This window comes from Malaclemys terrapin, chromosome 24 (assembly GCF_027887155.1).
Source record: "Malaclemys terrapin pileata isolate rMalTer1 chromosome 24, rMalTer1.hap1, whole genome shotgun sequence".
NCBI classification, from domain to species: domain Eukaryota; kingdom Metazoa; phylum Chordata; order Testudines; family Emydidae; genus Malaclemys; species Malaclemys terrapin.
In genome coordinates, this window is record NC_071528.1 from 13,960,420 (window position 1) to 13,975,441 (window position 15,022).

At 46.5% G+C, this 15,022-nt stretch overlaps 1 protein-coding gene across 1 annotated transcript; it reads left to right on the top strand.

Moving 5' to 3' along the window:
• The first annotated feature begins 354 nt into the window (after window positions 1-354).
• On the top strand, window positions 355-14,670 carry SGTA (small glutamine rich tetratricopeptide repeat co-chaperone alpha). The gene is made up of 12 exons (XM_054013610.1): window positions 355-440; window positions 3,301-3,436; window positions 5,942-6,045; window positions 6,319-6,403; window positions 7,793-7,892; window positions 9,119-9,223; window positions 9,414-9,552; window positions 10,376-10,438; window positions 10,853-10,890; window positions 12,224-12,313; window positions 12,733-12,856; window positions 13,204-14,670. Exons 2-11 carry the CDS (start codon window positions 3,337-3,339, stop codon window positions 12,845-12,847), a joined length of 939 nt encoding a protein of 312 aa, XP_053869585.1. The 5' UTR covers window positions 355-440; window positions 3,301-3,336; the 3' UTR covers window positions 12,848-12,856; window positions 13,204-14,670.
• The last annotated feature ends 352 nt before the right edge of the window (window positions 14,671-15,022 follow it).

Consider the following 15,022-nt stretch of genomic DNA (forward strand, 5'->3'; position numbering starts at 1 on the left):
CAAAGCACGAGCGGAGGGGCGGAGCTCTCGGGGTGTGTGTGTGTCTTTAGCACCACCCCGCCCACCGTCTCTATGGTCCATCTCGGGGAAGAGCGGCGGCGTGAGCGACCCTCCGCCATCCCACAATGCATTGCGGCACAGCCACACACGTGTCAGTGCCCGATGGTAAGCGCCTGGCTCGGAGCACTTCCGGTTACACCCTTTCCGCTTCCGTGTGACGGTCCGGGGGGGGGGGAGCGACGCGATGCGCCTGCGCGCCAGCTGGGGCTGGCCGGCCCCGCTCCTTTGCGCATGCGGCGCTGAAGGGAGGCGCCGGGGAAGCCTTGGCGCCTGCGCAGCTGCAGAGGAGGGCGGGTGGCCGGGAGGGGAGCGGGTCCTTGCGCGCTTGCGCAGTGTGCGCCTGGCGGTGGTGGGGGTTGAGAGGAGCTCGGAGGCGCTTGGTGAGTAGCCAGGTGCACTTGGGGGTGGGCCCCCCCCCCCGGGGCTGGGGCGGGCTCCGTCCTCCTGCCCCCCCCTCGGGGACTCGGGAAGGTCCCCCCGGGAGCAGCCCCCCCCCCAGCCTCCCATCTCTAGAGCGCTCGGGGGGGGGGTCCTCTGGGGAGTTGGCTGGGGGGGGCCTCGGGAGCAGCCAGCTGTGGGAAGGGGGCGGGGTTCTGGGGGGCAGCCAGCTGTGGGAAGGGGGCGGGGTGCTGGGGGGGGCCGGCTGGGGGGGGCCTCGGGAGCAGCCAGCTGTGGGAAGGGGGCGGGGTGCTGGGGGGCAGCCAGCTGTGGGAAGGGGGCGGGGTGCTGGGGGGGGCCGGCTGGGGGGGGCCTCGGGAGCAGCCAGCTGTGGGAAGGGGGCGGGGTGCTGGGGGGGGGCTGGCTGGGGAAGGAGGGGGGCTGGCGGGGGGGGGAGCCGCCTGGGGGGTGGGGGGGGATATCGGTTATTGAAACTGCCCTGGGACTCCTGTTTCCCAGACGAACTGTTTTCAGAAAGCAGCTGCTGGCCTGGGGCTTTCGCTGGGTCGGGTTTAAATAACGGCTGGCAGCGGAGTCTGTTCGCTTGCAAGCGAATGTGGACGCTGTGATGCGCTGCCCAGCTCCTGTCTTGCACCATCCCCGTGTAAAGAGCAACAGAGGGTCCGGTGGCACCTGTAAGACTAACAGCCGTAGTGGGAGCATAAGCGTTGGTGGGTGAACGCCCACTTCGTCAGACGCATGAAGTGGACAGTCACCCACGAACGCTTATGCTCCTAATACTGCTGTGAGTCTTAAAGGTGCCACAGGACCCTCTGTTGCTCTTTACAGATCCAGACTAACACGGCTACCCCTCTGATACTTGACATCGCCGCGTAGTGTCTCTAGAAAACCCTTAGGCTTTGTCTGCACACCAAAGGTGTGCTGCCTGAACTCCACCCCTGTAGCTAAATCAGTGCAGCCACCTATTGTGGGTGTAGTTATACCAGTATAAATATGCTTATACCGTTGCAGCTTAATCTTATGTGGGGAGGGGAATAAGCTTTACCAATAGAAGCATATTTATACCAGTATAACTATCCTCACTATGGTTGGTACTAGTATAACTACAGTAAAAAGAACAGGAGTACTTGTGGCACCTTAGAGACTAACAAATTTATTAGAGCATAAGCTTTCGTGGACTACAGCCCACTTCTTCGGATGCATAAGTGGGCTGTAGTCCACGAAAGCTTATGCTCTAATAAATTTGTTAGTCTCTAAGGTGCCACAAGTACTCCTGTTCTTTTTGCGGATACAGACTAACACGGCTGCTACTCTGAAACCTGTTATAAATAGTAGTTCTGTGCAGTAAGCACCCAGTGTCCTTGTAAAGACACTTTCCGTCTAAGAGTTGAAATATGTTTTGGTTGCTTGCCGTGTTACGGGGCTGTTGTATGGATCAGGGTTTTCTGCCCCAGGACATGCTATTCTAAGTTTAAGGAAGGATAGAAACTTTTTCCTCCCAATAAATGAGCCCTACTGATGCCTGCATTTATACAGTTGTGAAATGATTTAACAAAACCCATTTATTTTATTTCTCTGGACATGCGTTCGTTTAATTCCATTCAGTGTGAGACCGATCAGAGTTTCTCTCTGCTGAGAAACAGGTAGAGCTTAAGCGGGTGGGAGTATCTTGTTGATTGAATAACTTAATGAATTATATGATATTGGTTTCTAATTAAACTAGATAAAGGTTAAGGTTCATTGGCTGGGGGTACGTGGGTAAACTTGTCCTGCTGCCACATATGCTGTGTCTATCTTATGTGGATAGAGGACTTCAGTCCCCAGGACTCTCAAGCATTAAAATCACACATGCAACAGTAGAACGACTATAAGTATTATCCAGCAAACAGGCTTGTCTTCATGTGGTGGTAAGTGTCTTGTGGACCCTTTTTAATGTCCATCTGGGCAGAAGGGTTTTCCATTTAGTGTCTCATGGTCAAATTGGTCCTTGTGCTACACGACTGGGGTCAGTTGTCATTGATGGGTGTGATCCCAAGTCATGGTATGAGCTCGACATAAGACCGTTATCCCCATTTCCCTCCCACTTTTGAGATCAGCAGTGATAACTTGTCCCACTCAGTTCTGATCTGTGCTTTTCAGGTGACTATTATTTGGCTCTGGTGTCTCATTGAAATTTAGCCTCTGCGAAGTTTAATTGAATCGTTACCCGCTCGCCTGCTAACTGAACCCAATCACCTGTTCAGAACGTCTTCTGACTCTGCACTAAGTTTCTTGTATTGTTAACCTGGTCAAGTTGCACAGGAGCCAAAAATACCCAGAGCATGGTAGGAAGCTAGCGGACTGGCACAGGACTGGCAGTGGGGTATCCCTGAATTCTTTTTTCAGCTCTGATATTAATGTTGGGCAAATCATTTTGCCTCTTGGGCTCAGTTTCCCCTCTCTGAAATGGTTGTATGTGCTCTGAGTAGGGGGTTGTGCTAGATTTTTTCAAGTGCTCAGTGTCTTTTGTCTTGACCGGTGTTTCAAAGGTACTTATGTGGCCCACATCACCATAGTATCTGAGTGCCTCACAGCACCCTTGTGAGGCAGGGCAGTGCTATTATCCCCATTTCACAGGTGGGAAACTGAGGCAGGGAGCTGAAGTGAGTTGCCCAGGCTCACACAGGGAGTCTCTGGCAGAACTGGGAATTGAAGGCTTGAATTGTAGGCTAGTGCCCTAACCAGTGGACCATCCTTCCCCTCCATATAGATAGCTGTATTTTACTTAGTAGAACCTCACTGTTTGCCCTGTTCCTCATTAAATTGAACTTTTTTTTTTTCTGTACATTATTTTTTTTTAAGAGACATCAGAGCAAAAAGTTCTGACGGGGAGACGAAATGGCTGACAAGAGGCGCCTGGCGTACTCCATCATCCAGTTCCTACATGACCAGCTACAGAATGGGGGTCTCTCTCCTGATGCCCAGGAGAGCTTAGAAGGTAAGTGGGTGGGGTGTCTTCCCTGCGCATGCCTTCTAGAGCAGAGGTTTGCTCCAGGGCTCTTGGGGAACCCAAGCAGATCATTCCTTACTACCTGCCTCCCGTTCAGCTGTACAATTCCTGTGGTGCTGTAGTCCCTAAGCCTTCCTAATCGATGAAGTGAAATCTTAGTGAGAAGGGAACCCAAAATGTTAAGCAGCCAGACAAAAGAACGACTTTCCTGCTAGCCTCTTCCAGGAGAAGCACAGGCTAACCCAGGAAAGGAATCTATCTATCTATATATCTACGGCAATTGAAATTTACCCTGATCCAAATCTGAGACTTGCTATGTTGGGGCTTAGAGAAGGGCTTGTCTGCGGGGGGCAATACGTCCTATGGAAGTGTGATTTCTAAAGTGCGCTAATGTGCTGGGCATTCACAGGTCCGTGTAGAACCTGCAGGTGTGCACTGAATGTTTCCTAGTGTGCTTTAATGTATTTGTTGCTCACCAGCAAGGTGTGCATGGACCAATTAATGCACGACACGTTCGTGCGCTTTAGAAATCCCACCCCATGGTGCACATTATCCCACTGTGTAGACAAAGCCCTAAGTCTCAAAATGCGCTGCAAGACTGAGAGGTCAGGGAGCTTCTGATAGCACAATGCAGTGCTAAAAATGAATGCCTTCTACTTCTTGGAAGCTTTCCAACCCTGATGTTAAGAACTTTCCCCGTGGGCGACCCTGGGTATTACTGTGGGAGGGCTGTGCCAGCGATAGGAGCATATGGCCCTTCACCCAAATGCAGCACACACAGAGACTAGTTGAAAGAGAGGGTCCAGCCAGAGCCAGGATAGGGAGTGACCGTTGTAGGCAAAGGAGAAGTAAAGAAGGTTCCTTGAAGCATGGAAAAATTATTTCGAGTGCGGGATGCTGTGTATATAAAGGTACAAGGTAGAGGGGCTCTGCTAGGCTGAACTCTTCCAGCATTTCCTTAGGTCCGTCCTTAATGCACCGTCCTTGACCCAGGACTGGGAACGTTGGTAGGTAATGACATGTGAAAGAGGGGGCAGGAGCCAGCATTAGAGGAGTATCCGAGGGGTAGCCGTGTTCGTCTGGATCTGTAAAAGCAGCAAAGAGTCCTGTGGCACCTTACAGACTAACAGACGTATAGGAGCATGAGCTTTCGTGGGTGAATACCCACTTCTTCGGATGCATGTCTTAGAGGAGTTGCCCATTTTGCTTTGTATCTCTGGTATTGCCAGTGTATAGCCAGAGAGGCTACAGTGAGCAGCTCAAAGAGCTAGTAAGGAGCAATCAACCCCCTGCATTTAAGTTTTTTAAAAACATGCAAATGATAATTCAGCACTTCAGACGCTGCGTATGCTTGCAGGAGTGTAGATCTGCTTTGCCATCTGTGGGCAATATTGATTTTTTTCCTCCCTAAAGTCATCTGAGACTATGGGGAGGTTGCCCTTGTGACTCACTCTAGAAGCTCTGTCTTTGGAGCCAAGGTTTGCACATCTCCATTAAGTGTGTTGGGAAAACACCGGCATGTAAGGTACTGTGCCAGCTTCAGCGAGATAATGTTCATTCCAGCACCTGCTTGCCACTGTAGCCAAAGGACTGCTGCAGTCTTCTGATCCTTTAGAATCTGCCTTGTGCTCAACAGCTAATGGCTTGTGCATGAGGTTTCAGATGCTCTAATCAACGCAGTGTTATCCTTGATGTAAAGAAAGATGGCCTTTTGTGGCTAAGGTCCTGGACTGGGATCCAGGAGATTTGGGTTCAATTCTTAGCCTTGCCACAAACTCCCTAGGTGACCTTGGACAAGTTACTAAATCGCTCCATGCCTCAGTTTCTCCGTTTATAAAACTGGGATCGTTCTTTCACAGATGTTGTATGGATAAATTCGTTTGTTTCTGAGGCTGTCAGATACTACAGGGATGGGGCCATATAAGTACCTAGCTAGAAAAGTTTTGCCTACACAACTGCAACTCCATTAGGGTTACTTTTGTGTTCACATACCTTGTAAACTTTGCAATTCTCTTTATTTCTAAATGGGTTTTTTTTCCTCTTGTGTTCCACGTTTCTCTTCCGATTGGCAACCTGTCCTAAAATAACTTTGCCCTTCTAAATGATTCTTTTGTCATACTTTTGCTTCCGTAGCTCCTTTCATTGAAGGGCCCCTCACTTTAACAAACATTAATCCTTGCAATACCCTTGAAAGGGACTTAATGTCCCTATTTTACAGATGAGGAAACAGGCAGAGAGGTGAAATGATTTGCCCTAGGTGTCTCTCACGCCTAGTAGCAGATCTGGGAATAAAACCCCATAGTCCTAGGCACTCTCAACTGTTCCACACTACCACTCCGTAGCTAGATTATGCCCCAATATGTAATCTGCTTCATATACATTTATATTTCTGATATCTTCATAAATTCAGACTCCACTGGAGGGAGGGAATGACACAAACAGGTGTTTAGAGGATGTGGGGAATGTTAAATGCCCACCTTCCTTCCCACCCAGTTGCTATCCAGTGCCTGGAGACTGCTTTTGGAGTATCCATGGAAGACCAAGATCTGGTTGTGTCTCAAACGCTCCCTGAAATTTTTGAAGCTGCTACAGGAAAGGTTTGTGTCCTATAGACTTCTCTGATCTACTAATGAAAATCATTGTCTAAGCTCAAGGATTTATTAATAATATTATAGATCTGAGATTTCCACTAAAACAGTGGAAAGCTACCCATTGGGCTTAGTCTCACAGCTGTGTCGCCCCGTTGGGGGAGTCAAAAGCTGGAAGCATTTAACTCTTAAAGGTGCAGTGTCAGGGAAATTAGAGTACTGGTTTGTAGTAATTGCCAATGATAAAAGCACAGTTTTCTTATTCTTCTTTGATATTATAAGGAGCCTCATTACGTCAGAACAAATTCTGAGCCAGTCACCCCCTCGGAAGAAGACATGGCTGAAGCTGAAAGACTTAAGACTGAAGGTAACCACATACTGGGCTGGTATATTGACAGGGGAAAGATAACATGGTATATACAGCATAGGCAACTAACAATGAAGGAGGCAGGCAGGCTTAACCTAAAAAGTATCTGAAGGTCTATGCAGCAAGAAGGAAGAGGAATTGTGAGGGGCGATGTAATTAGGGGCAGTGGGGTGGAATTAAGAACGGGTTCATCTCTGTGTATACCCATGGGGAGACAGAGAATGCTCCACCCGTGTGGGCGATTCACCCGTTTTTATGCTCAGATGAAAGAGAGCGTGCCTTTGTCTGGCTAGTTCCCCGGAGTGCTGCTAAAGCAGAAGGGTGCTGGAATGTTGTTCAGACTGTATGTGTAGGAACTGCTTCCACCACTTAAAGGCAGCACCCTCTGCGTGGACATCTGGCAGCTCCTCGGCAGGCTCTCACGCAGGAGGGGCAGAATCCTATGTTCAACTAAAACTGCAGAAGTGTATTTCGGTGGCAGAATGTAGTGGCTCCAGTTGGAATCTAGCTAGGAGACCCCGTTAGTGTTCGCTCTGATTATTGCATCCTGGAAAAGAACACGTTGACTGGAACATGGCAAACATGCGCGCGGTTTTCTTCTCGACTGTAACCCCTTTTCCCGCATGCTCATCCTGGAAGAAAGTGAAACTCTCCCCACTCTGCAGCACCCCTAGTGGCCAGTTAGAGCAGTGCTGCCTGGCTCAATGAATCTGGGGATGGAGACTGAAAGCTCTATGGCGATTGTGGGCTTGAAAGATGCTGAAGGGAAATTAATGAGGGAGCCTGCAGGATCCCTTCTGAAATGGCTGTGGTTAGCTTGGAAGCCCAATAATGCCAAAAGACTTACAGTTTCCTTGCTGGAGACTTCTCCCTGCACTGTTTGCTGAGCAGATCTCCCAGTTCATATTCTGAGGCAGCAGTTCTCAGCCAGGTGGCCGAGGCCCCCCGGGGGGCTGTGAGCAGGTTTCAGGGGGTCTGCCGAGCAGGGCCAGCATCAGATTCACTGGGGCCCAGAGCAGAAAGCTGAAGCCGTGCTGCCCAAGCCCCTGAGCAACTTAGCTTCACTGGGCGCCCTGTGACCCGGGGCCCCAGGCAATTGCCCTTTTTGCTACCCCCAATGCTGGCTCTCACTTTCATATGCAGAACACAGTTGGTGTAGCACAGGTGGGTTGTGGAGTTTTTATAGCATGTTTGGGGGACCTCAGAAAGAAAAAGGTTGAGAACCTGTGTTCTAAGGGAGGTGCAGAAAGGTGGAGTTTTCAGCATATCTACATGCTCCTTTTTGCATTATTTTTTAAGGAGGGGCCAAGAAGAATTGAGACCCCGGCCCATTGCTCTAATTGCTTCATCTGTTTGACCTGTTGCAGAGACTTTTGTTTTTCCCTTTAGGTAATGAACAAATGAAGGCAGAAAACTTTGAAAGTGCTGTGTCTTTCTACGCAAAAGCAATTGAATTAAATCCATCAAATGCGGTATATTTTTGCAACAGGTACTGACAGTTAACTCTTTCTCTGCGGGTTTTTATATTCACATTCTTGTATTTTGAGCCTTGCCTCATTTTTCATTGTTTATGGGGCCCTCGCATGGTCAGACTCCTGATTTGAACCTTATCAGACTGTTCATTTATTGTTTGTCCTTTGTCTTTTGTAAACCTGTGCTGACGTGTTTTCCTTTGACTTCTGCCTGCCTTGTGGCACTGACATCTCTAGGTAGGGCTGTTTGCCATATCCCTGTCCTATTAAGCACTTGATGAGATATATGGATACCAAGTAACACTGTCTGGCTCTACTCGAAAACCCCTTTGTAGCTGTGGCAGACAGCCCAGATTTGGAAGGATTATGTTGATAATGGACGAAGCAACAAAACAAGATCTGATCTTTCAGAGGTTGAGGATTGAAGGCCTGGTTTTCAAGGAATTCAGCATGCAGTTGTGTGCACAAAATGCTGATCTAATGTTCATTGAAATCAATGGAAAGACACCCATTCACTTGGCTCAGAGCCTGCGTGCCCAACTTATACTTACTGTTTGCATGGATACAAATGGCCATGTAATTAACCTAATTAGCCTCAATGCATGTCCAACTCTTTGGAAAAATCATTTCATAAGCTGGTTTCCCCTCCTGAATTTTGCCTGTATCATGTGACCGTTGAGAGCTTGAGTTTGAGGTGCTGATTACTTTCAATAGAAGTTGCAGGATTGAGGCATGAACAAGCATATTCCAGTATTTATATATGTATTTTTGCCTCCACCTGTGTGTGTGTGTGTGTGTGATGGGGGGGGGGGGGGGAGAAGACTGGGGGCAGGGGAAGAGCATAAACGTTATTTTGACCTGAGAAATCCAGGCATAGAGCTGTGATATCTTGTATTAAGAGATCACTTTCCATCCTGAACAATACCAATTTGAACAGATCTTGCAAACTAGTAGATGCGTCTCCTTCACTCATCAGCCACCTCTGAGACAGCGCAGGGGCGGAGCCATGCTCCAGGATATGTTTGGGAGAGAAAATGGAGGAGGAGGATAGTGCATTCACCTGAAACTACAGGCGGAGCTTAGGATGGCAGTAGGCTGTTACCCAAGTTAGAACCTGAGCTGAAGTCAGGTTTTAAGTTTAAACCTTCCCTTGGGCGCTGAAGAGGGAGCATGAAGGGTGACGTTGATTGGCATATTCAGACCTAATAAGCTTCCTGGGCATTGCTTCCTCCCCTCTCTCCAGGGCGGCTGCTTACAGTAAATTAGGAAACTACGCTGGAGCCGTCAGAGACTGTGAAAGAGCTATCGGCATTGACCCGAACTACAGCAAAGCTTATGGCAGAATGGGGTAGGTACTGGCCACTGCTCTTTTATAAAGGTGTTGACTTCAAAATGAATGGAAGTCCTGTGGTAATGATACTGGTAGTGGTGCTCTACTTCAGAATGCTAACTAGGGACTAGCCAGTGCGTAATGGTCTGTGGAGCTTAGATATGTAACCTTCTATAACGGTCCTTTATTTTATGTCCCCTCTCAACAGCTTAGCCCTCTCCAGTTTAAACAAACACGCAGAAGCTGTCATTTACTATAAAAAAGCCCTGGAGTTGGATCCAGACAACGAAACGTACAAATCAAACCTTAAAATAGCCGAACAGAAAATGAAAGAAACCCCTAGTCCAGTAAGTTTTTTCCTGTTCTGTTTGAGAGCCAAGCCAAGAATTATGCTGTGTTGGGGGGAGAAAAATAAATGTCTTCATTGTGCTACTTTAAAGCGTTACTGACCAGCTGTAACTGCTACATTAATGTCTCTCGGGATCTGACAGGGCGTTGTTAACGTGGGTTAAGTCTGGAATATAGGTGTACTGTATAAGGTGGTAATGGTGGGGCGGAGTAGGGGAAAAGGAAGTTTATAACCCAATTAAAACCCAGTTAAAATAACTTCCCTGCAGCGCTGTGAACCCAAACACAGCAGCACTGGGCTTATCTGGAAAATGCCTAGAAAAAGTGAAATTAAAAAGCGGAATTTCACAGCCCTAAATAATGTTTACTCTCTTATTGCATTTTAACCATGAAACTCTGTGTTCATTGGTTCTCATTAGTAGGAAGGAAGGAGGTCTTTGAAGTATGTTTTCTTATCTTGATGGCCTTTTAAAAAGGGACAAACTTCAGAGGGAAAAATATCCTTGATCACACTCAGTTTTCAGGCCAGAGTATTTAGAGTTTGACCGATTCTCATTTCCACTAAGGGCCCTTTACACTGGACTTCAGTGCAAATGAGAATTAGGCCCTTATGGCAAGAGTATAAATAAAGAACCTTAAGCAACAGTCACTCTTACCTTTGTTTAGGGTTAAAGCAGAAATCTGTGTACAGAATGATTTGCAGCTGTAGCGATGTTCTGGTTAAAGACATACACCTTTAGGTTAATTGCAGCATGCTGTGAACTGTACTGGAGGCAATGTTATTGTGCCTGTCTACATTTATATTTGGTTTCCTCCTTGCAGACTGGAGGCACAGGAGGATTTGATTTAGCTGGATTGCTGAATAACCCAGGCTTCATGAGCATGGTAAATTTGCACACATTAGATACACATTAGATCCCAGCCAGCTTGCATCTTGTCTGTGTATTTGGATGTAAGGAACGAAATGTATTGATGCATGACCTTGGGAGTTCAGACATTTCACTAGCAGATCTGTTTTCATTTCATTCATCAAAGGATTGCTTTGAGGAGACTGAATTGAAGCTAAAGAGCCGGTTACTTACGGGCTTTTCAGTGTGAGATGTGAGGATGTGATAGAGACCCCCTGCACTGCATGATCAGCCTTGTCTTGTGTGTTGTACTGTGTTTCTCTTGTCGCTACTCTTCCTGTGAATTTACCTTAGTTTCGCTGCCTTCACTCTGTGGAGTTGAATGGCACAACATCTGTATATCCACGCAGGCACTTCTTAAATAGGATGTAATCTTTTTCTTTTTAAATAGGCATCGAACCTCATGAACAATCCACAAGTACAACAGCTGTAAGTTCAATACAGTCTCGTATTTCTTCTTTGAATCACTCATTTGACTTTGTGCTTTGGTTGGCTGTTGGGGTACGGCTGAAGTGAGGTTCTGGTGGGTCCTGGGCTCATAAATGTGTATGAAGGCATTTAAAGCAACATGTTATTTTGTTCTGTGTATCAGTTATGTTCATTGTGGCTTCACATGCTAATGACTTGTATAGTAAAGATGTTCAGAAAGGGGGGGGAAGGTGGCCTGGAGTTACCACACTGAGATGGGGCTCGGGAACTCAGGGTTTGATTCATGGTTCTGCCATAGATTTCCTGCATCACTGGCGAGTCACTTCACCTCTGTCTCATTCCTCGTCTGTGAAATGGGGATACTTTACTGCCTGTGAGCACAAATTCATGAGTGTTTGTGAGGTGCTCACATACTGTCAGGCCATAAACTACATAGATAAGCCTTTGTGACTCTTCTATTTATCCACTTTAAAGCACAATTAGTTAGAAATGGGGTACTCTAACGGATTTTTGGGGATGCTATAATTTATTCTGACTTCCTGATCCCATTGGCTTGGCTTACAAGCCAAAGATCTGGTGTCACCATATGCAATTGATTCTTTCTGCCTCTTCCATCATCATTGTGAATAGAGGCTCTGCAGTTGGAACTGAACTGCCAATTTTGTTAACAACACAAAAGGCAGGATAAGATCCATCTTGCACGCACATAGTCCCTCTGTCTTACATGAGTTGAAACACCTTTGGCCTTCCAGTGTCCCCAGATCTGACTTGAAGGCGTTAGAACTTCCTGTATAAACCATGCATGCACAAGGCAGAATCTTCACATCTCTCAAGACAACAATAGCAGATACTGTAGCAAGGCCCATTATTACTAAGATCTTTACAATATCTAGACTACAGCCCACTTGCTATTGTGCTGTTGATAACATCAATTAAATGAAACTGCAGCTGATGAAGTTAATACACAAATGGTGAATTAGAGAGGTTCTACTTTATGCAGCTTTTTGACCTTAAAGATCAGAAGGCAAGCGGCAGGGGTTTCAGTACGATTCTCCTGAATGTCTGGCCAAGCATTCAGCAGTAGAACTGAGGAGGGAGGGATTGGATTACGCTTAATCCCCTAAAAAACTCTGGCTCTTCACACTAATTGTAGGAGCGCCTTAATTTAAATTTAATTCTAGCAAGACAAAGCTTTTCCTCATTAATCATGAAACTGACATGCTTTGTGCTGACTTTCAAAAAAATAAAAAGTAACTTTTGTGCCTACCAAAAAACTTGTAGTAAGTGAAATCTCCATCTCTCTTTATTCTGAGCAATAAATATTTCTTTGCAGAATGTCTGGGATGATTTCAGGTGGCCAGAATCCTATGGGAGCAGCAGGAGCCAGCCCTTCCCCGAACGACCTTGCCAGCCTTATCCAAGCGTAAGTCGAATGACTTTTTTCCACCCCTTGGAATAGTCAATAGGTGCATTTCAGTCGTCTTGATCAAAAGTCAAAGCTTCATTTACAACCAAGCACCTTCCAGAAAACTTTAGTCTCGCCCCCTGCCTTTCAGTAACATACCCCAACTTCTTTTCCTAAATAGAACAGGGGTGTCTCTTGTGCCGTGGGGAACTTAGTATCCCCTGGTCGCAGTGCTAGACTTCTCTGTGCTCCAAACTGCCCTGACGTTAGGGTGATAAGTTAGTAAGTGTCAGAAATCGGGACGGGGATAATAGGCACCTGTATCAGAGAGAGCCCCAAATATAGGGACTGTCCCTATATAATCGGGACATCTGGTCACCCGGCCTGACATGCGTGATGAGACCAATTGATCAGATGTGTCGCTTTCTCTCCTTCAGAGGTCAACAGTTTGCTCAGCAGATGCAGCAGCAGAATCCAGAGCTAATAGAACAGTTACGAAGTCAGATCAGGAGTCGAACCCCCAGTGCTAGCAATGAGGACCAGCAGGAATGAGAATACCAGGTGAGTTCATAAGCCCTACATTATACAAGCCAGCTCTATTGAGCAGGGACTTACTTCTATGCTGGTTACTCAAGCTCCGTCTCATGTCTTTGGACAACCTACTTCACGCATTCTCTGTGCCTGTTTCCCTACTTGTAAAATGTGTGTGATAGCACCATACCTCAGAGAGACACTGAGGGTTAGTGGTTGTAAAGTGCTTTGAACTACTATAGAAGCACAAGGTGCTATTTACATGTCCCTTGCTGGCCATCAAACAAATAAGTCTCATCCTATGTGCAGAGGCGTTAGGAGAGGGGCAATTTGAAAAACAAAAATCACAAATATGTCTTGTCTTCCTGTCTTTGCAGTGCTACCCATGGGAATTCTTCACTATAAAAAACTGGAAGCCATGTGTGTATTGCCATTTCTCCAGTTGGAAAAGAGAGAAAAAGGAAAACAAACCAGAAAAAAAAAACTTTATATGACCTGCATGTTAAAGACAGATTCTCATTTTCTTCCCCTACCCCTGTGCCTGCCCCTAAATCCCTCTTTTCCCTCTGGAAGATCCAGCAAGCAGTAAACACAAACCAGCATCAATTGTCTTTCTAGAACTCCGAAAACCACCCACATTGTTACCTGCTACGTTGAGGATTTTAATCCGTTTTCAAGGACACAGCACTCTTCACTGTAAGAAGCCTCCACCCTCCTGACCGGCTGCTTAAAAGGAGTGAACAGCTCCATTCCCCTTCTGACATCTTTTCATCATGTTGAAGAGACGCCAATGTTTAAACGCAATTAACCCATCGCAGCTCATTGAATCTCCTTGCACCCAACAGCTGGGTGTCAAAAATTGCTTACGTTCACTGCATTTCTCATTCGGATGCATAGCGATACTGCTGATGCGGTTTCTACACAGGAGATTAAGATGGTGGACATCTCTAAAGGCATTTGTGAGTGTAAGTGTATTTTGGGGCATGGGTTGCCTGGAGTAAGACCATTTTCTGTGACTCCTTCAAATTGAGCATTTTTGATACACTTTTTTCAGATCTTTTTTGCCAATAATGACACAATTTATCTAGAGTTTTAAAAAAAAATCATGGTTCTATCTTTGTCAGCTGTCCTCTGCGGTAGTTGTGGAGGGAGAAGATTTGACTCCTTTTAGTTCAAGTTTTTAGAAGTTTTAGTTTTTATTGTCTCTTGCGTGTGAGTGGTCTCAGAGATCAGAGCTTCTGTGATAGAGATGGGAGTTGCAGATACCCGTTTCAGAGGGGCTCGAGTTGCTGAAAACATGGGAATGTGAGTTGGTGGAATAAAACTGCTGTTTGGGTCCATAATATACTGACTGGTCACTAACTGTGGGACTGGCAAGGAGCTCTTATGCCTCAGTGTATTACAGGCAGGGTGGGGAGGGGACCCATGTAATTTATCAGAATAAATGTCCTGCATCTACCAGGACCTCTAATATTACCAAAATGATTCTGTAGTTCAGGCGCTCAGTAGCGGGCTGACTTCAAAATGTGTAAGTGAATCCATTGCAAATTCCACTAGTCAAGCTCAGAGGGACTTTATAAACCTGAGGTTCAAGCTAGAGTAACTCAGAGAGTAGGAGGGGATGTGTGTGAAGTCTCATATTGCCAGGTGCAAGAAAAGCATCTAGTTTAAAGCTTGGTAGGTGTAAGAGATTAAAAAGCCTGGGGGATGAGTGAGGGGTGGGAAGTGTGCGTCCAAGTAAATAGGTTTTTGTTGTTGTTTTGATACCATCTGTAAACAACTTTTTTTTAAATACTCTAACTGTGGTCACTGTAACTTGTGGAGAATAAAATACTTTGATGCTCTCTTTGTCATCCCTTTTGACCAAAGGTGACCAAAACAGCAAAGCCTCTAGGCCACAGGGTGTGACTGGCTTGCCCAGTCTCTTCATAGGAATAATTAATTTGGGCCCCAGGCCTGGGATAGATCGCTCATGAGTGGACTGCTGCACCTCACTGCCCAGATACAGCAATCCACCCTGGTGCCAACGCTTGCAGGATGGAGACCTTGCTTTCACTGTGCAACAGTTACAACTGGAGAAAACCTACATGTGGTTTTTCTTTCCCCCTCACGACCCCTCTTTGCTGCTTGTTTTTCTCCTTTACGTGAAACTCTCTCCCTGCATATTTCTAAGCAATTTGGCAAGAGAAACCTGAC

Bases quoted from the DNA above. Each gene is read 5' to 3' on its own strand.
- SGTA (XM_054013610.1), top strand. From the start codon at position 3,337: ATGGCTGACAAGAGGCGCCTGGCGTACTCCATCATCCAGTTCCTACAT. The intron at 6,046-6,318 runs GTTTGTGTCCTA...TGATATTATAAG, and splicing joins TTGAAGCTGCTACAGGAAAG to GAGCCTCATTACGTCAGAAC. The intron at 7,893-9,118 runs GTACTGACAGTT...CCCTCTCTCCAG, and splicing joins GCGGTATATTTTTGCAACAG to GGCGGCTGCTTACAGTAAAT.